The 20,825-nt window shown below is 64.4% G+C and overlaps 1 protein-coding gene across 1 annotated transcript; it reads right to left on the minus strand.

Annotated features, from left to right (window-relative positions):
• Positions 1 to 3,657: 3,657 nt before the first annotated feature.
• BSG (basigin (Ok blood group)) lies at positions 3,658 to 10,265 on the minus strand. Its single transcript, XM_045088242.1, has 8 exons — positions 10,112 to 10,265; positions 6,205 to 6,361; positions 5,516 to 5,598; positions 5,257 to 5,390; positions 4,898 to 5,174; positions 4,547 to 4,571; positions 4,379 to 4,440; positions 3,658 to 4,294 (listed from the first exon to the last, which is right to left on the minus strand). Exons 1-7 carry the CDS (start codon positions 10,176 to 10,178, stop codon positions 4,380 to 4,382), a joined length of 804 nt encoding a protein of 267 aa, XP_044944177.1. The 5' UTR covers positions 10,179 to 10,265; the 3' UTR covers positions 3,658 to 4,294; position 4,379.
• Between the last annotated feature and the right edge of the window lie 10,560 nt (positions 10,266 to 20,825).

Below are 20,825 nucleotides of genomic sequence, written 5' to 3' on the forward strand. Positions count from 1 at the left end.
CTGGGTGGGCGGGGCCGCTCTGGGTCCTCAGGGCGAGGCAGCAGCTGGGCAGGCCGCAGCGTCGGCCGTGCCAGGCTGCAGCCAGCCCCCAGCAGATGTGTGCTCCAGCTGAACGGGCATCTTTTATGCTCACCCTGGGAGCATGTCAGTCTGGGCAGGCCGCCAGAGCCCCGGGGCTGAGGCCGAGAGTGGGGAGGCGGCAGACCCACGGCCCAGCCTGAGGACCCACTGCGCTTGGAAGGGAGAAAGGCAGGCCTGGACCCTGTCACCTAGGGGGTCCTGGCCCCTCTCTGGGCCTTGGCGATCCTGTCCCCAGGTCCTGACGACTCCTCTCCACCCAACAGACCCCACCTCGGGCCAGACGGCCACCAGCTCCGTCTCTCCACTCCATCTTACCCCTTGCCGAGGGCACAGTACTCTTTTTGCATTGGTTCCACAAATGTTTATGAAGCACCTGACCCAGGGGCTGGGGTCCGGCCACCCGCACTCTGCTGATGGGAGCAGAAGGGACGATCAACACCGTAAAGGTGACGTTCAACAGACATCCTGCTATCCATCATCAGAAGGTGCTGCGCAATTCAGAGCCGGGGAAGGGATGAGAAGGGTCGGGGGTGATGTCTGGGAGTGACCTGAGAAAAGGAGGGCTGGTGCCAGGAGTGCATTTGTGGGAAGACTTGGGCCGGCGGTGTGTCCGTGCAAAGGCCCTGAGGCAGGACAGTGCCTGGCTTGTGGGAGAAGAAAGGATCTCAAGGTCCCAGGGGTGGGAGCAGGGGAGTACCCTCAGAGACAACAATCATGAAGCTCTCGAACCGTGAGTCAGTTCACAATGGTCTGTTGCCTAACCGTGCTCTCACACCTCTCACTAAACCCCAGGGGCGCCTGGGTGGCTCAGTCATTAGGCGTCTGCCTTCCGCTCAGGTCACGATCTGAGTCCTGGGATCCCGAAATCCTCGCTGGGCTCCGTGCTTCTCCCTCTCCCACTCCCCCTGCTTGTGTTCTCTGTGTCTCTGTCAAGTAAAAGGGAAGCAAGCGAGCGAGCCCAGGCCCTTCCTACCGTCTGGTTTGCCCCGTTCTTCCCCATTCCTGGGCCCCAGAAGAGGCTCTGGGGGCCCCTCCTGACCTCCCGGCCGCCCGGCTCCCCAGCCGCTCTTAGCCTTCATGAGCCTGCTTCCTCTCTAGTTGGGGCAAGTCCAGGTCAAAAGTCCCGAAGCCCCTCGAGTTTGGGGACCCTCTGGGTGAAAAACAGACCCGGAAGACAAAATAAGGCCATGGCCTGGTGACAGGTCCCAGTGTTCAAGCCTCAGGGGCGGCCTGGAGAGCCCACTGCCAGACTCGGGAGCCACAGGATGTCCCATCAGCCATGGTGACAGGTCAGAGGGCTTAGGTCTGAGAGCCACCGTGGTGCAGGCCCAGCCCTGGCATCCTGCCCACGGTAGCGAGTGACCCCAGGCAGAGCGGCCCACCGCCTTGGCTTCATGCTGTCTGCACGACCAGGTCGGGGTCCCCAGCTCGGCTGACCTAGGGCTCACCAGACTTTCCTTACAGAGCTCACTGCCCTGGTAGGTGCGAAGATGGTGTGCGCGGACCCAGCTCCGATGATGCCCCAACACCCCCCGACGTTGTTCCTGCTCCCTCTTCTGCTGCCGGGTGAGGCCCTCGTCGTAACGCAGGGGGTGCCCGGGGGGGTCCCGGTCTGGGCGGGGGGGTCCCAGGGAAAGGCGGGCGGCCCCGCCTGTGGGCCCAGATGCCAGCGGACGCTTCCAAGTGCCCTTGTGCATCGGTGGACACCCCAGCCCTGCCCCCCTGCCCCCCCCCAGCCCCAAGTTGGGAGTCTCCAGATGCTGGTTCCGGAGCCTCCAAGCACTCGCCAAAGACGACCTCACCAAATCCTCTGACTCCCCCATCCCACTCTGGGGAAACCAGGGCCGGCTTCAGCAGCCCTTGACAAGCTACCCCCACCCCACCCCCCAGCAGCAAGGGGCAGCACATTGCTGTGCGCCACGGACGGACAGACGGACGGATGAGTACTTCTGGGCTTAAAGATGTACGAGGCTGTTTGGGAGTGACCCCATTTCTGCTCCTTGTGTCCGTGTGAGGGGCACCTCTGGGTGGGGAGGGTCTCTTAGGGCAGGAGGACCAACAAGAGGTCAGCTGAGGTGGCCAGGCCTCATTCGCCCCATCAGACCTGCTCGGCCGCGCCCCTCCAGGCCCCATGCTCTGCCTGCCAGAAGCCACCACACCTCCCTGAGCCCCTCCACCCTGCGCACCAGGGTGCAGCACAAGCGTGATGAACAAAGCCATGGCCTCTCAGGGGACACAGACCCCTAGCAACCCAATGCCCACCGCTCCGACTTTGAGGGAGGCGGCAGTTGCACCCAAGCTCTGGGGCCCCCCCAGCAGCGGCCCCAGCCAGGGACCAGCCCCTCTCCACGCCCCCCACCCTGACCAAGGCCAGCCCCCAACAGAGCCCCCGGCCCCAGCCAGGCCAGGGGTGCCCAGCCATGTTGCTAGTGCCCCCAAGGAGCCCCAGGCTTAGGGATGTTGGCGCAGGCATGTCCAGCTCGGGGGTCGGCAGGGCCAGGCGGGTGCAACCCCAAAACCTCCGTAGAGGAGGGGCTCCCTGGGCCCTAAGCCCTGCTCAGTGGCTCACCTACAGCTCCCTCTGGTGACGGCAGGAGGGAAGAGCCAGGCCCGCAGCTCCCCCAGCTCTGGGGCCTTTAGCTCAGTTGGCACCCCCCTAGGCTGTGGTGTGCATGGCTGCCATTCAAGGACCCCGCTCCGTCCACAGAAGCCCAGGGACAACACCCACAACTGGATGCAGCCGTCCTGGGGGCCATGCTGAAGCCTGGACCCAGTGGGGACGGGCCGCGCCTCCTCCCTGGGAGTCAAGACTGGTGGCTCAGAGGCCGAGCCTGTCTTCAATGTTTGTGGATTCGCGATGTTGGAGCTTTCCCGCCCAAACCCTGCTTTCTGGCCTCCAGTCCTGCTGGAGGTCTGGGCTCATGTCCGGAGGGGAGGCGTACAGAGTCCCTCGGGCAGCAGGGTCTACCTGCCCGAGCCTGTTCCCTTCCCTGGGACAGCTTCCCCTCTAGGACCAGGCATAAGGCCTGGCTGGCACCTGGTAAAAACCCCAGGTTGGGGGATGCCCTGCCTCCTCCTATCTGCTCCCGCTAGAGCACGACCCAGCCTCTCAACCCTGCCCACATGGCCCCGTTTGCTCCAATGTCAGGCTGAGCTCAGCCAACAGAGACCCCCTTCTCCTGGGCACCAGGCTCAGGAGGGCCACCTGTCTTTCCAGGCCTCAGGCTCCCCTCCTGGGCTGGAGCAACGTCCCCAGGGGCTAGCTCTGCTGGGGACACCTGCTGGGGCTCCCATGAGGTCCTGGCTGGCCCACAGCCCTCCCAGGTTCCAGCCCAGGGCACGGGTGCAGGCACTGTGGGTACGCGTTGCCTGTCCCAGGGGGCCCAGCCCTGCTCTGGAGCACTCACAGGGCTCCTTGTAGTCCTCTGCATGCCCCTCCCCCCCGGCCTGGCAACAAAGCTCCTGGCCAGCCTGTCAGCCCTGCCCCACCCCCAGGACCCCAAGTGCGCCACCCTGCGCCCCTGCCCGCTCTCCTGGAAGACCCGGTCGGCGCATGTAGAAGCTGGAGGAGAAAGAGACAGGTCAGCTTTTCTTTATTGGTGAGCAGGCGGGTGGTGGGCCAGTCAGGATGCTGGTGAGCAGCTGGGGAGGGGGCTTTGCAGCCACGGCCGCCGGCAGGTGCACGGAGGGCCGGGGAGGGCCCGGTGGGCCTACCAGCAGCTGCACAACACAGACCCGAGGCGCCGCGTCAGCAAAGCTCCAGACGCACCGGGCAGGACCTGCAACCTTTCCCAGAGGGTCCCAACATGGCCCAGCAGCCGCAGGAGGGAGCGCCCCAGGGAAAGGCCAGTGTGCTCTTCTCAACCCCCACTACAGGACAGATGGCTCAATGCCCGAGGGACAGCAAGGGGACGGGTTGTGGGGACGGGGGAACAGGGAGCGGACAGGTGGGCAGGGGCAGCTGAGGGGCGGGCCGAGGACAGGAGTCTCGCAGGAAGCTCACGGCTCCCCCGAGGCACTCACAAATCTTTAAAAAGGAAAAACAAGACCCCTAAGGAAGGAATTCTATGTGTAGAAAACCCTAGTTTAAAAAAGAAACGCTGTGATCTGACCCGCGGTGTGTGGTCTGCTTCCGCCGGGCAGGTCTCCTCTGAGAGAAGAACGCGCGTCTGCCAACACCAGGCGCGGAGCTGCTCCAGACCGAGGCCGGCCGCTGCAGGGGCGGGCGGGGCTCTCAGAACCGGAGGCCTGCGGGGAGGGGCCCCGCTCCCCGCCCCGCCCCCCGGCCGAGCCTCACCTCAGTTGGCGTTCCTCTGGCGCACCTTCTTGCCCTTGTCGTTCACGGGCCCGCTGCTCTTCCTGGGGTAGGAGGGCAGGCCTCTGGTCGCTCAGGAGGCCCCACGGCTCCCACTGTCCGACGGCCCGCACAGCGCCCCGCCCCGCCCCGCCCGACCCCCAGACTTACAGCGGCGCGGCGCCCGCGTCCTCATCTGTGCCGGTGTGCAGCCACATGCAAGAGGACAGGCCGTCAGAAGTGGCGTCGCACCAGGCCCCCGCAGGGCCCTCAGCGACCCCGACCGCAGAGACAGGCAGGGAGCCCGCCCCCGGGACGCACACGGTCTGCACCAGGTCAGGAGCCAGATCGCTGCCACAGCCCGTCGGCGGGGGACGCCCACCCACTGAGAGCCCCGTGACAGAGGCCAGAGAGTCCCCAGCCTGGGACCCTCACCCCACAGCACCCTCCTCTGTCTGGAGCTCCTGGACAGCGGCCCCTCCCCAACCCCAAGCCTACGGGAACAGAGGGCGCACGGCTCACCGTCCAGGACCTCATCCGGCTTCCGCCGCTTCTCGTAGATGAAGATGACCGTGACCAGCACCAGCACCTCGGCCACGATGCCCAGGAAGGGCCAGAGCGCAGCAAAGCGGTTGCGCACGCGCAGCGTGATGACGGCCTGGCCGGTGCCCTCAGGGCTGGTGCCGTTGCACGCGTAACTGCCGGGGTCCGCCTCCAGGTCCAGGTTGGCGATGTGCAGCTCCGTCTTGGTCTCCGACGAGATCACCAAGTACTTGCTCTGGGAGCCGTTGCTGATGACCTGGGGGCAGGGGGACGCTGTAGGCGCGCAGGCAGAGGCCGAGGCTAAGGTCAGGCCCCCTCCGTCCGCGCCCCTCTCTCACCTCCCCCGAGCTCTCCATCTTGTACCACACCCACTCGCGGACGGGGGGAAAGGACTCGGACTTGCAGCCCAGCACCACCGTCTCCCGCTCCGTGCCGTGCTCTGACCTCTTCACGGCCTTGATGTTGGGGGGTCCTACGGGGGAGACCGAGCAAGGCAGGGGCCTGAGCCCACGCTCCGCGGCCTCCCCAGCCGGCCTTGCTGGGCGGGCGGGCAGCGTCGCCCCCACCCCCGGGGGTGCCCGGCCCTGCCCAGCTCACCCTTCAACTGGATGCTGGTCCTGCCCGCGAGCTCTGGGAGGAAGATGCACGAGTACTCCCCGGAGCGCTCCCCCAAGTCCACTCTGCGAGCAGACACATGGCCGTGAGCGGGCCCCGTGCGCGGCACCGACCCTTCCGAGTACAGCTCACGCCGCAGGGGGCTCCCAGCAGAGTCAGGCAGGAGCAGTCGGGGGTCACCGTCGGGAGCACAGGGAACCGGTACCCCCTCCCTGACTGGCGGCCTGCTTCCGTGCGTCTCTGTGCCCAGCCACCCCAGAAACCACCAACAGGACCCTGCTTCTAGGGTTGGGCCTTCCTGACCAAGACAAGGCCTCAGAGCAGGGTGCCCTGGAGCGCCTGAGGCCTCAGGGGGGCAGGGAGGGGAGACCTCCGGCTGGGCAGCACCCAAGTCTGCCCGCCCACACGAGCCAGCACCCTGGGGAGAGCAGGGAAGGGTCTCAGAGGACGACCCACATTCAGACCCCTCGGCCATCTCACAGCCAGGGGGTGCGTGCGCAGCTTGTGCCTAGGATCTGCCCAGAGCGAGCCCACCGGCTGAAACCTTCGTTCCGACTGACCAGAGGGGCCACTGGCGCGGCGCCACAGCGGAGCCAGTGGGGCACAGGGTGGGGGCTGGGGGCGGCGGCTCTGCAGGCGCCGGGGCTAACCCGCCCCCGGGCCCCACTCACTCGAACTCCGTCTTCAGGTCGGGCAGGGTGTCTTCCTTGAGCACCTTGCCGCCCCTCACCCAGCGGTGGCCCGTGACCGCGGTCGTGCTGCTGTTCAGGGTGCAGGTAAGACGCGTCTTGGAGCCCGTGTCATCGATGGAAGTCCAGATGTGGCTCACTGGGGGCCACAGGACAGGACATGAGCGAAGGGATCAGGGCAAGAAAGGACCCAAACCGAGGGCCCCAAGCTGCCTGCCCAGGGGCCCCGGGGCCCGCCTGCACCGGCCCAGCCACTGCAGGCCCGGAGGAGAGGCCACAAGCCTGAAACACAGCTGGCTCCGTCCGCGGTGCCGGAGGGGCCACGGGGCTCACCACGGAGGGCTCGGAGCGGCTCCTGTCAGGAGACAAATCAGCTGGCGGGGGCGGGAGAAGCCCGTGACAGACCGCCGGTTCCAGTCCCAGCACACACCTGAAATTTCCTTTTCTAAAAGGTAGATCTAGGGACAACGGGGGGGGGCTCAGTCAGTTGGGCGTCCTGTCTTCAGCTCAGGTCACGACCCCGGGGTCCTGGGACGGAGCCCCACCTCACCCGGGCCCTGCCCAGAAGGGAGCCTGCTTCGCCCCCTCTGCCTTTCCAGCACTCCTCGCGTGTGCGCTCTCTCAGACAGACACAGAAGATCTTTAAAAATTAGAAAGAGGGGCGCCTGGGTGGCTCAGTGGGTTAAAGCCTCTGCCTTCGGCTCAGGTCATGATCCCAGAGTCCTGGGATCGAGCCCCACATCGGGCTCTCTGCTCGGCGGGAAGCCTGCTTCCCCCTCTCTCTCTGCCTGCCTCTCTGCCTACTTGTGATCTCTGTCAAATAAATAAATAAATAAAATCTTTAAAAAAAAAATAAAAAAAAATCAGAAAGAAAGGAAACAACCCGAAAAGGCAGCAGGCCACCTTTACGGGAGGGTGACCTCGGCGGGGAGGCTTTCCCGCGTGCCTGGCTGGCCGGACGCGCAGTCCTCCGTGGGCCGACAGCGCCCCTCGTGGGCCCCCCGGGAACTGCACACACACAGCCCTCGGCTTCCCACCCCACCCGCGCTCCCACTGGGGCGGGGGCTTTGTGGGAGGAGGCTGGACCGAAGGCCACTGTGGACGGGACACAGGTCCTGGACCCCCATGAGGCGGACAGGAACTGCAGAGGCCCCCCCCCGTGGGCCCCCGAGAACATACGCGTACACACGCCGACACATGCGTGTGCACCACGTGTGCCGCACCTGAGCGCCCGGCTTCAGCCACCAGGCCTTGAGGGCTTTGGCCTTTCTGCTCGGGGGCAAGGCAGCACACCCCCAAGGTCCTGGCGACAGGTGGGCCTTCGTGTCCGCCCACCGGGGGTGGCCTGCAGGCTGTCCGCAGGACTCCGCCCGCCCAGCGACCAGCAGACGGGGGCGGGAAGCCGCGAGAGGGCTGTCCCCCGAGTCTACAGAAGGGTCCCCTTTCAGACAGCGGCATTTCTCAGGAGTCACGATTTCCCAAGATTGCAAAACCAGCCGCTGGGAGTGGTGAGTCAGGGCAGGAAGTGAGGCCCGAGGCGGCCCTTCCCCCAGACAGGGCTGCCTCTCTCTCTGAAGCCTCAGGACCCACGACTGCACCTGTCCCCTCAGCCACGGCCCCCAGAACGGTTCCGTCAGTCCGTCAGATCGGTCCCAGCGGCACCCTGCCTCCCTGGGAGACGAGGACGTGGCCTGAACCTCACAGGCTTGGGGGCTTCTCCCAGCGAGGAGCAGGCACCCCACTCTGAGAGGCCAAGGCAGCCCCCCCCAACACACACACGACGTCTGGGGAACCACAGGTAACACTCCTGCCCTGCCCGAGGGTCACCCGCGGCAGGGGCCCCCACCTGGCCTGGCAGATGGGAGGGGCACCCCCGGGAATTCCCAGGGGCGGGGAACGAACAGGAGAGAGGGGCCAAAGAGTCCAAACTCCGATTTGTGACCGCGAGCCTCGTTTCCAAGTCAAGTCACCTTCATCTAAAAACAGCCGCCCCTCCTCCACGCCCCTCCTCCACGCCCTGCGGCAGCCGGGCAGGGCCCCGGGCCAGGCGGGCCTTATGGTAAACAGCCCAGGAGCAGGACGAGGCCGCCGGCAACCCCCCTCCCCACCCACCTCCTCCGCCTGCTCAGGTAGGAGGAGCGAGAGAACATTTCTGGGACGCCAGCCACAAGCTCGGGCTCCGCACCCGCCCCGCCCATCCCCTGCACTTCGCCGGCGGGCGGCTCCAGCTCGCCTCCCCACAGGGGGCTCTGAGGAGGCCCGCAGCAGCAGGCAGGACCGGCCAGCCTGTACCCCAACCAGGCCGAGGGGACCCAGGACCCAGGACAGTCCCAGAGCGCGCCCTGTCCTGCAGCCTCCGCCGACGTGGGTGCCCACCTGGCAGAGCCCCTGCGGGCACAGTCCCCTGAACAAAGTCTCTGGGAAGCTGTGACCCAGGCAGGAGGCGAACAGGTATGCGCGGCGTTTCGGAGTCCCCGGAGGGAGCCGCCAGAGCTGAGAAAGGAGGCGGCGCCTGTGGGGCTCCCTGGGCGAAGCGTCTGCCTTCAGTCCAGGTCCTGGTTTTGGGGTCCTGGGACTCAGCAGCCGGGAGCCTGCTTCCCCCTCTGTCTGCCCCTGCCCACCCCTGCTTATGCTCTCTCTGCTCACTCTCAAATAAGTAAATCAACAAAATCTTAAAAAGGGAGAAGGAAGAGCCACAGATGCAGATCCCAGGTGGACCCAAACGCCCCCAGACACGCGGAGCTCCCCCACGTGGGAGAGGGCAGGGACAGCCCAAGCTCCCGGGGCAGGGGTCCTCCAGCCTCCCTGGCAGAGCCGAGCCGATGGAACCCAGGAATGCGGTGGAGGAGCAAGCCCGGGGGCTGCGCCCCCCGCAGAGAGAGTAAACCAAGAGTCCCCACCCCTGCCGGCCGTGGGCACCTCCAGCGCCGGCCGCGATCTGCGAAGGCTCGACTGGCAGCCTCTTCCGCAGGCATCTGGCCCGCGGGCTCCTGTCCGAGTCCTCCAGAGACCCGCTGGCCGGCCGGCAGCCGCTGTGCCTGGCAGGGGCATCCCATCAACTGGAGGCGGCCAGCCGAGACCGGCCGGTGGGTCAGCCGCGAGGGCCCGAAGCTCCTCCAAGAGGCCCGCGGGCTGCTGCCAGCCTCCAGCGCTCCGGCCCCCACCCCGGACTCTGCTCCCGAGGGCCCTCCGGGGCGACCTTGCCCCCAGAACACAGCGGAGGGCCCAGAGGAAGCCCACCTCTACCGAAGACACAGGCTGTCCCGCTTCCCCCGCAGACACGCCAGAACCCGGGCTCCAGCGCGCGCCCCGGACCACGTCGCCCACCCGCAAGCCGCGGCCCCTCCCGGGAAGAGCTCCGGGGCACACGCGCGTGCGAGGCTGAGACCGGCGCGCCCGACACTCCCGCTCCGACCCGGGCCGCCCGGGCGACCTCACGGCGACCTTGGCCCCCGTGCCCGCCCCCCACCCCGGCCTCGGCCTCCGTTTCCTGCAAAACGCGGCCTCCGCGCCCCGAGGTCGGACAGAAACCCGAACCGGCGGAGCGCGCCGGCTTCCCCGCAAGGGCTCCGGCGTCCGGGCCGCAGCGGGCGCAGGGGCCTCCCCGGGGCGCGACTAGGGACCCAAATCCTGCCAGGAATGACGACCCCCGCGGGCCCGGAGACCACCGGCCCCGGCCGAGGCGACCCCCGCGCGTCCCCTCGAGCACCACGGGGCCGCCCCGGGCCCGGGACGACGGCGGGCTCCGCTCCAGGCTTCGGCGAGGCCGCGCGGGGGTCCCCTCGGCCGGGCACCGCCGGCTCCCCGCGTAGGGCGCCCGGGGTCAGGCACCCCCGCCCCCTCCAGAGCCCCCGGCCCCGCCCCCACCCGCGCCGGGCCGGACGCTCACCCGCCCCGCAGCCGACCTCGGCGCCCAGCAGCGCCAGCGCCAGCACCACGAGCCGCGGCGCCGCCATGTCACCACCGTCCGCGCTGTCCCCGCCGCCAACCGCCGCCCGCGGCGCTATAAGAAGCCGAGAGAGTGCCGGGCGCGCGCTCGCCGGGCGACGTCGAGGTGCGGGGACGCGCACGGCACGGCGGCCTCCCCCCGCCCCTCCGCGCACGCGCGCGGACGCGCGGACGCACGTGCGCACGCGCCGGAGCGAGCGGGCGCCTGCAGCGGCCCACGTGACCCATGGCCCCCGCACCCCCCCGTCCTGGGGCCGGGGCTGCGTTGCTAGGAAACGGGGGCGGCGCCAGCGGCGGGCCCCTCCTCCCTTTCTTCCGCCGCGCAGAGTGTGACGTCAGAACAGAGGCGTGTCCCCGCCGGGGCTCGAGGTCCCCGCCGGCGAGTGTGCGTGTCTCGTCGCGACACGGACGAGGAGAGCCGGCGCGGGGGCGGGGCGCGGGGCGCGCGGGGGCGGGCGGGGGCGGGCGGGGGCGGGCGGGGACCACGCGGGCAGGCGTGCGGGGCGCCCCAGCCGGCTCTGCCGCTCCCCGTCCGCAGCGCGTCCCGCCCGGCGCTCGTCGCTCCTTCCTGGGGCTCAGACTCGGCGCCGCGGGGAGGGGCAGGAGCGGGGGGCGGCGGGGGGCGGCGGGGGGCGGCGGGGGGCGGCGGGGGGCGGCGGGGGGCGGCGGGGGGCGGGCGCCGCCCCGCCGGCTCGATCCGGGACCGGCGACCACGGCCCGGGCCTAAGGCAGCCGCCGGGCGCCCCGAAGAGTTTATTCGTAGTAATAGCCGTAAGCTCGGGGCGCCGGGGTGGCCCGGGTCCTGGTCCCGGGGCCCTGGGGTCCGGCCCCGCCTCGGGCTCCCTGCTCCGCGGGGAGCTGCTGCTCCCTCCGCCGCTCCCGCCGCTCGTGGTCCTTCTCTCGCGGTGTGTCTCCGTCAAATAAGTGAAATCTTCTAAAAAATAAAATGATCTCTACACCCAGCGTGGGGCTCGAACTCCCAGCCCTGGGATCAAGAGTTGCGTGCTCCACCAACCCGGCCAGACGGACACCGCTATAACAAATATTTTACTTTTTCTAATTTATTTTTTTTAAGCTTTTATTTACTTATTCATGGGGAGACAGGGGCGGGCAGAGGGAGAAGCAGCTCCCCGCGGAGCAGGGAGCCCGACGCGGGGCTGGATCCCAGGGCCCCGGGACCATGACCCGAGCCAAAGGCGGACACTTCACCGACTGAGCCACCCAGGTGCCCCACAAAATACTTTTTTTAAATGAGAAAATAATTTCAAATAAAAATAACGTAGTGTAGGGGCGCCTGGATGGCTCAGCGGGTTAAGCCGCTGCCTTCGGCTCAGGTCATGATCTCAGGGTCCTGGGATCGAGTCCCGCATCGGGCTCTCTGCTCAGCGGGGAGCCTGCTTCCTCCTCTCTCTGTCTCTGCCTCTCTGCCTACTTGTGATTTCTCTCTGTCAAATAAATAAATAAAATCTTAAAAAAAAATAAGGTAGTGTAATCTTCATGACCTACAGTTAGTTAGGCAGTGGTTCTTATAAATGACACCAAAAGATTGATCAACAATAAAATATTAAAAACTTTGTGCTTCGGGGCGCCTGGGTGGCTCAGTGGATTAAGTTGCTGCCTTCCGCTCAGGTCATGATCTCAGGGTCCTGGGATTGAGTCCCGCATAGCGCTCTCTGCTCAGCAGGGAGCCTGCTTCCCCCTCTGTCTCTGTCTGCCTCTCTGCCTACTTATGATCTCTCTCTCTCTGTCAAATAAAATAAATAAAATCTTAAAAAAAAAAGATTAAAAAAAAAAAAAAAAAACCTTTGTGCTTCAAAGAACACCAAGAAGAAAGTGAAAAAACAACGCATAGAATGGGAGAAAATATTGGCAAATCGTGTCTGATGAGGGACATCTAGAATATGCAGAGGACACTTACAACCTGATTTAAGATAAGGACAAACAACCCAATTTAAAAATGGACAAATGGGGCTCAGTTGTTAAAGCCTCTGCCTTCGGCTCAGGTCATTATCCGGGTCCTGGGATCGAGCCCCACATCAGGCTCTCTGCTCAGCGGGGAGCCTGCTTCCTCCTCTCTCTCTGCCTGCCTCTCTGCCTACTTGTGATCTCTGTCAAATAAATAAAAATCTTTAAAATAAATAAATGAATAAAAATGGACAAAGGATCTGAATACAACACTTCTCCAAAGACCCACAAAAAGGCACTAAGCCAATGAAATGAAGCTTGCCGACCCGTGCCGTCTGGGTACGCAACAAGTCAAGGCCACAGGGAGGCCCTACCCACAGCAACCAGGCAGGACGCTGTGATCAGAAGGAAACTCACAGGGGCACCTGGGTGGCTCAGTCAAGTAAGTCTCTGTCTTAAGTCTCTGTCTTCGGTTCAGGTCATGGTCTCAGGGTCCCGGGATCAGTCCTGGGATTGAGCCCCACATCTCTGCTCAGCAGAGAGCCTGCTTCCCGACTCCTGCTTGCTTCTCTGCCTACTTGTGACCTCTATCCATCAAATAAATAAAATATATTTTTTAAAGATTTTATTTATTTATTTGACAGACAGAGATCCCAAGCAGGCAGAGAGGCAGGCAGAGAGAGAGAGGAGGAAGCAGGCTCCCCGCTGAGCAGAGAGCCCGATGCGGGGCTCGATCCCAGGACCCTGAGATCATGACCTGAGCTGAAGGCAGAGGCTTTAACCCAGTGAGCCACCCAGGCACCCCAATAAATAAAATCTTCAAAAAAAAAAAAAAAAAGGAAGGAAACTCACAGGGGTGGGGCATGAAGAACCAAACCCTCACCCAGGGCAGGGAGAGAAAGAGACCGAAGACGCCCCAGCAGTTCCTGGAAAGGCTGAGCCCACAGTCCCCGTGTCCCGGGTGTGCACGTGCGAACACTGACGCCGGCACTCCCGCAGACCTGCAGGCCGACAGCCCCATGGCGTGCCTCTCTTGTTTTCCTGGTCATTTTTAAAAACCGCAGACACAAGAGAAGCTCTGAAAAATCAAGAAGTCACCTTTTTGCCAGAGACACAAGGGAAAGCCCAGCGGCCAGCTCTCTGCCTCACGGGGCCAGGAAGGGGGATCACGGGACATCCTGCAGCCTTTCCCTGTCCACCTCCCCTAGCAGACTCCCCCCTACCCCACCCCAGCATCTGCTTTCGGCTCTAGCTGGAGGTAGTATTTAAGGGGATGCTTCAGTTATCCAGAGCGTTTCTCCGTGGCCCTTCGGGTGTCCCATGCACTGTACCTGTTACTGGACTTTTGTTTCCTGCTCATCTGTTTTATGTCCACTTAATGATTCGACCTGCCAAAGCCCCTACCTAGAAGGGAAGCAGGGGAAGTTCTCTGCCCCCCGTGGGTGAGGGAGGGCTCCTTTAGATCTGGGCTGGGCGGCTTCCTGAGTCTGTGATGTCCAGAGCGGCCCCAAGGCGAGGGCAAGCCTGTGGACCACAGGGCGGGCTCGGGGAGGCAGCGACCCGGCAGGCGGGAGGCCAGGCAGAGGCGGAATGGGCTAGGGCGAGCTCTGGAGGAGAGAGGCGCCGGGTCCTGCTGCTGAAGGGGCTCTGCTCTCCGGAGACTCTCCCGCAGCACCTGGGAGCCTCAGGAAGGCCAGAAGCCCCAGCCTGGGGGCCGTGGGGTGGACAGAAGGGGGCCAAGAGCTACGTGCAGAATGATGAGGAAAGCAGCCAGCTGGCTTCCAGTCCCTCCGGCCTGGGTGGAAGTCCGTGGCCCCTGTCCTGCCCTCGCCGGGCTGGGCGGGGACAGATCTCGTGGGAAGTATTCTGGCCACCGGGCGGTCTCTGCGCCTGTTTGCACGATGTGGCTGTGCCTCCCCCAAGACCCAGCGTTCTGGCCCCCCTCCCTGGGGCTGGAGAAGACTTCCAGGATCATTCCAGCAAGGGTGGCCAGATTTAGCAAATAAAAATGAATTTCAGATTTAAAAAAAATCCGTGATTTGTATTTTTTAAGATTTTATTTATTTGACAGAGAGACAGAGATCACAAGTAGACAGAGAGGCAGGCAGAGAGAGAGAGGACGAAGCAGGTTCCCCACGGAGCAGAGAGCCCGATGCGGGGCCCGATCCCAGGACCCTGAGATCATGACCTGAGCCGAAGGCAGAGGCTTTAACCCACTGAGCCACCCCGGCAGCCCAAATCCATGATTTTTAAAGTGTTAGCCTATCCCATGCAGTATCTGGGGTAGACGGACATTGAAATGTACCTGTTCTGTATCTGAAACTCAGGTGTATGTGGGTGTCCTTCCGCCTGGCATCTCTGACCTGCCCCAAAGCAGCCCAGTACCGTCACCTGTCGTCAGTTCCCTCGCTGCCCTGCTCACTCTGACCTCGTGGCCAGCCCGAGCTCCTTGCCTCCTGCGCTGGCCTCCCGCCCGCCCGCTGGTGCGTGGCGGGTCCTCCGGGAGGACCAACGGCCACTCCCGCGTCCCGCAGGTGCCCCTCCTTGCTCCGCCCCCGCCGGGGCCTCGGACGCCGGCTCCCTGTCTGGGAGGGGCCCAGATTCCAGATCGGGACGTCTCCGTCCGACAGAACTGCAAGGAGACAGGCCCTCCTCTCTGTCTGTCTCTGCCGCTTTGGTCTGGGGATGGCAAGAAGCCCAGGCCCTGCTGACCCTCAGGACTGGGCACCCCAGGCCCTTGACTCCAGCGTCTCTGGCCCTGTGTCCTGCCTTGGAGTCCTGGGCAGGCCGTGCCAGGCTGTGTGGCGCTGCTGGCTCCCTCCTCGTCCCCACGCTGGCCACCTCCGGGCGGAGGCCTCTCCTGGCCTGTCTCGGACGCCCTACACCCAGGAGGCCACCCCCGCCCGGTCCACTGCCTTCTGCTTTTTCTTAGAAAATGTCTCCAACTCACGGAGCAGGAGAGAGAAGCGGATGTTAGATTTCCATTCTGTCACTCCCATCTGTCCGGGGCTACAGTGTCCCCTCTGAGTTTTTAGGTGCATTTTTCTGAAAGGGGGAGCTTTGAAATCCAGACCTCTCCAGGTCTTCATCCAGAACCCTGAGAGGGGTTCGGGCAAAGGGGGCTTGTCGTCTGCTGCGTGTTCTAGAGAGATGGCTGGGCCACCGAGGGGGAGGGGGCCCGGGAGGGTCCGCAGTGGGAATGGGCAGAGGACAGGGTGTCAGTGGCCTGAGTGGTGCCCCCCAGAACCTGTGAATGGGGCCTCATTTGGAGAAAGGGTCTTGAGATGAGCTCGTCCTGGATCGAGGGGACCCTAACCCAACGACTGGTGTCCTTCTAAGAGGTGCAAGACGAGAGACACAGACACCCAGAAGAGACAGGCTGGGAAGAGGGAGCAGACCCGGGAGGGATGCGGCCACAGGTCGAGGGACCACGCCTGGAGCTCAGGAGCTGGAAGGGCCAGAAGATTACTCCCCTGAGGCTGCAGCGGGCGCACGGGCCAGCCCTCCTCAATGTTGGACTTTCGGCCCCAGAGCTGTTGGAGCATGATTTCCGTTTTGCTTTGTTACTGCTGGCCACGGGCCAGGGAGCTGCTGCAAATCCCACACCTCCCTCCATGTGGACTTGATGGCAGTGGGGCTGGGGCTGGACCACCCGGGGGTGCGCAGGGGAGCTGAGCCGGGGAGGCCCCCTGGGGTGTGCCCAGCCTGCGAGGGGGTTCAGCCTGTCAGCTCTGGGGCACTTCACCGCTTAAGTGATATTTTCTCCGGAAAGATGGCCGCTGCCCCCACTCACTGAGCTGGCTACCCTGTCGGGGCTCCCCAGTGGCCCACGGGTTCCTCACCCGGGGTTGGCTGGTGTCTTTGCTATACTGGGATCTCAGGGGGGCTCTTTCTCGCTCAGCCTTTGGTTTTGGCCAGTCCTCCGCCTCCAGCGTTATGGGGATGGTGGCCCCCCCGCCCGCCCCCCCCGCCACTCCGTGGGTTCTGCACACGGCCCCTCCCTCCCCCCATGCCTCTTCCCGCCCCCATTGTCTGCCGGAGCTCCTTGGCAGGTACCCCCCCCTTCAACCCTAAGACAGGAGAGAAAGGGTCCAATTTGAGAAGCTTAGCATCGTGGCGAATTAATTCTGGATCTGTGCTCCAGTGCGATCTCCCTGGACGCCCTGACTTCAGCCGCTTTCCAACCCCCGGGCCCCACGCTGTGGGCTCCGATCTGTTATTCTGGGGCAGACCCCCAGCTAGCCAGGCTTTCCTTGAGGCTCCTCTGTTTGCTGAGCACCGTGCTGCCGTGCCCAGGCGCGAACCCCACCCTGGCCCTCCCCCCAACCCCACCACGGGTTGCGGGATGTGTGGCTTCATCGCCAGAGCCCAGGTTCCCTCGTCAGTCAGCTGTGATGAGGACCTTCCCATCACAGGGCACCGGGGCAGGTGAGCTGGTGTCTTCCATGGGGTGATGAGTGTCATGTCTGTGCTGGCGGGAACGGAGCCGCCCACCCCATCTGTACCCAGATGTTCCTTAGAATGGGCCTTTGTTTTGGAGCAGCTGCAGGTGACTGGCTTAAAATGAGGTCACACTGGAGCAGGGTGGGTCCTAGCCACCAGCCGATGTCCTCATAAAAGGGGAATTCTGACAGACACAGGGCAGAGGCCACGTGACCATGGAGGCGGCACAGGAGGGGCACAGCCACAGGCCGAGGGACGCCTGGAGACTCCGGAGCTGGAGGAGCCAGGAAGGGTCCTCTCCTGGAGCCTGGGGAGGGAGGGCAGTCCTGCGCACCTTCATCTCTGACTTCGTGTCCCAGGTTGTGGGAGGATAGGGTCTCATTGTCCTGAAATCCTGCTTTGTGGCTTTGCCTCTCCTGGAGGGAGTGGAGTCCTACCGTCTGGTGGAAGCCAGAGGGAGGCCGTTTTGACACTGTTGGAGATGGCCTGGGCAGTGCTGAGTCCCCAAGCTATGCGGGCTTCTTCTCAGTCATGCTGGTGGCCTCCCACGCCCCTGGGGACCCATGGGGGCGCCCCGCTGGGCCAGGAAGGAGCAGCTGGGATGGGGAGATAAGCCTTTCTCCCTCCACACCCTGCCCTGACTGCAGCCAGATGGAGCCCTGCCAGGACACGGACAAGGCCCGAGGCTTCCTTCCTGGCCTCCCTGCCCCTAAATGTGGCTCTCCCTTGAGGGTGTCACAGAACAATACAACCCGTGGCTTCCTGCAAAGCAAGGACAGGGCCACGGTGCTGGTGGCGGCGTGGTGGCAGGCCAGCGCTTCTGTGCAGGAAAGAAGTGGCCAGAGCGAAAGGCCCCGGATGCGCCCAGCAGCCAAGTCGAGGCACAGTCCAAAACCCGCTGGCTGGTGGCTGGAACACACAGGTGCCTGCGTGCGAGTGCGAGAGCGTCACCGGCCGCTGACAGGAGCGAGCCCCACCCCGCCACAGCCCCGGGGACGGCCCCGAGCCCACAACGCCTGGGGAGGGAAGCAGACACAGAAGGGCATGTGGGGTGTGAGTCCACGCGGGTGGCCCGCCCAGAACGGGCTCCTCCACACACGGGGAAGGGGGCTCCTGGGCCCCAGGGCCCGGGTGTCACAGCTGGTGGGGACGGGGTTTCCTTCTAAGGTGGCGGAAAGTTCTAGAATCTGGTGTATCTGCAGCATGGGAATCGCATCTCAATAAAGATGTTACCAGAAAAACAAGAGGAAGAAGATACTGAACATCCCTGCTCGGGGTCTCCGAGCATCAACGCCTCTGGCCCAGCCCCCGGGGTCCCGGCCTGGAGCCTGTCCCGGGAGCGGCAGGCCCCTGACTTTGGTGGCCTCCATGAAGAGCCTTCCGAGTGCAGCCCGCTTCATCAGCAGGGAAGCCATGGCCTGTGCACGGCCACGTGGCCCAGGGAGAACAGGAGTGGGGTCAGAGTCACACAGGTCCACACAGTTTATTACGACCCATCGGTCCCCCCTTCCCTGCCTCACCGTCTGCAGTGAGGGGTCTGCCGAGCAAGGGCGTGGCGTCTTCCCCGGGTGTCAGGTCTGAGGCTGGGGCCCCAGCAGCTGGGGATTTCACGGAGACGGAACACGAGGGGCCAGAGGACAGGCATGGGAGGGCTGACCCTAGAGCTGCAGGGAAGGATTTAAGCCTGCTGGCCCCTGCTGTACACCGGGCCCCCCCGAGTACCCCTGCCAGAGGCTCTAGAACCCAGTTGCCCCCCGTGCCCCCTGGAGGGGCCCTGAATCGGGGGCACAGACCCGGCCCCCGCAGCCACGTGGGCCTCTGCCGTGACTCCCCACCTCCTTCCTCATGTCCTCCTCACACAATTTGCTGCTCTTTCCTGTCCCAGGGCCTTTGCACATGCTACATCTGTGCCCCGATCACGGGTCCTGGAGTTCAAACCCCAGCTTCCCCACTGCTTATGTGACTGGCAGCTTGACTAACATCTCTGGGCCTCAGTTTCTGCAGATGAATGGCCTAATGCTAGCGTTGACCTCCAGGACCACCCCACCCAGAGAGGGGAACGTAGGGGGCTTGTCTGGTGGCCCCCGGCCATGGGCTGATGCCCTGCGGCCAGGCCCTCCCCGCTGGTGCTCAGGCACTTTGTAGGGAGTGAGGGGGCTGGGCCAGAACTGGGCCTTGTGGCTCTTCTGTATGTCTGGCACCCACAGGTCTAGCTCCCGAGGCCCCCAGTTGGCCACGCTGCGCCATGCCAGCACCGCCACTGGAGCCAGCCCGGGGTCCAGCTGCTGGAGACGGGAAGGGGGAGGGGAGGCGAGCAGTGCAGGATGGGGGCCTGGGGTGCAAGCCAGGACCCCTCCCAGCTGCCCCCAGCACCGTGAGCACACGGAGGCAGCTCCCCAGACGAGGGGGAGCTTCCATGCAGGACTCGGGGCTGCCGCCCTGATGTGGGAGGGAAGGCTGGGGTCTCAGCACGCAGGAACCCCCCGGGAGCAGCCTCAGCAGCAGCAGGGTCAGGGTGTGGGCGGTGGCCCCTCCCCCAGCTCCTGTCTGGCCAGGCCCCCCTGCTCCTGTCATTGCCCTAGACTCCAGGACGTATGTCTAGAAGTGCCAAGCGCTGGCTGGAGCCCCTACCACCCAGGGACTGGGTCAGAGGTGGCGTGGGACCCTGGGCCGCTGTCCTTCCACTGTGGAGAGTCTCTGATCACGTGGCTTGGGGCAAGCCGGCAAGGCCAGGAAGAAGGCTGGGGCAGGGGCCCTCACCTGAGCCCTTGGAGCAAGCTGTGCCTGAAAGACTCCCCGGTCCCTTGGTCAGCTTCACCGGGGACTTTGACGGCTGGCCAGCCCCAGGACAGGTTTATCCTCAAAGGCCGGGTTCCTGCTGGGGACGCCTGTGCCACCCCCGTGGGCCGGCTCTCGGCCTGGGGCCAGGTGTCCTGAGAGACCCGGCTCTGCGCAGGGGCAGCTGACTTTGTCGCAGCCCGCAGTCCTTCCCCAGAAATCCCCGCAGCTTCGCACAACCCCACGGCCCCTGGGGGTCACAGAGTGGGTGGAGCAGGGCGGGCTCACTCCGCAGACACCCATTGTAGGTGTACAAGGCCTGCACCCCGGCCTCGCACAGGGCAGGGGCCACGAGTGGGCAAGGAGCAGGAGGCAAACTCACGACCCTGCGACGTGAATCTCAAGCTGTCGCCTCCTGGGGAGAGACTGGGTTAGGGCTGCCCCCCCAGCGCCCCGTCCACCATGACCTTCCTTTCCCGACCCCTGCCATGACCACCTTGGTTGTCCCCTCCCCCGACCCCACCCCCTGAGGGGTTCAGGCTGATGGGCAGGGACAGTTCCCCCTCACAACCCTGCACCCTGCCTCCCACTGCCCTGTGTACAGGCCCCCAGGGCTGGCAAAGGGGATGTGGGGTCCCCGTGGTGCTCAGGCGGTCTGATCTCCACGGAGTTCTTCCAAAGCAGCTCTCTCTCTGCTGGACATGGAGCCATTAGGGTGTCCGCCTGGATGGTCCCAAGGGAAGAGGAGTTCCTTAAAAAAGAAGGGCCGCTCAAAGAAGGCGGAGGCATACGGCTGTCGGCTGGCCGGGCTCAGGGCACATTCAGCGCCTGGGACCACACAAGCGGACTCTTCCCCAGTCCTGGAGGCCGGCGGGTGGAAACGGGCCTCCCACAGCCAGTCAAGCTGTGGGCAGGGCTGGCTCCCCCGGAGGCTCCAGGACAGGACCCAAGTCCTTGCCTTTCCTGATTTTCAGAGACACAGATTCCGATTCCGGGAGTAGGATACAGACAGGTCTGGAGCTGTCACTCTGCTGCTGACCCCAGGGGAGATGGTCTGGGCAGAACATGGGCCTGGATTCCACTGTGCCTGAAACCCGTGGCCTTTCACTCCCAGAAGCTAATGGGAGGAGTCCGTTTGAGTTGGGCATTTTGTCCTTCACCGAAGCAGTCACTATAAAGGCCAGCTGGTCACAGGAGGCCACAGCACTCTCCCGTGTGCAGGGACTCTGAGACAAGTCACCAGCCATCTTTTCATTTGGTGGCACTGGCAAGTGAGGCCAGGTGGCCTGTCTTCACGCAGGAGGGTGTGTCAGGCCAGGGACAAGTTCAAGAGAAACTGTATTTACAGAGTGTTCACACGTCCTGTCCAGTGGGACGGTAGCCGCCCCAGGACGAGTGGCCTGGCCGGCATCTAAACAGATTGCGCTCGGAATCTCAGATCAAGGACGAAACATCATCTTATACGGAGAATGTGTCCCAAATACCATACAGGACACACACGCTCTATTTTCCACAGAGTGTAAAAAGGA

The sequence above is a fragment of the Mustela putorius genome, unplaced genomic scaffold, assembly GCF_011764305.1.
Source record: "Mustela putorius furo isolate JIRA1106 unplaced genomic scaffold, ASM1176430v1.1 tig00000095_pilon_pilon_pilon, whole genome shotgun sequence".
NCBI classification, from domain to species: Eukaryota; Metazoa; Chordata; class Mammalia; order Carnivora; family Mustelidae; genus Mustela; species Mustela putorius.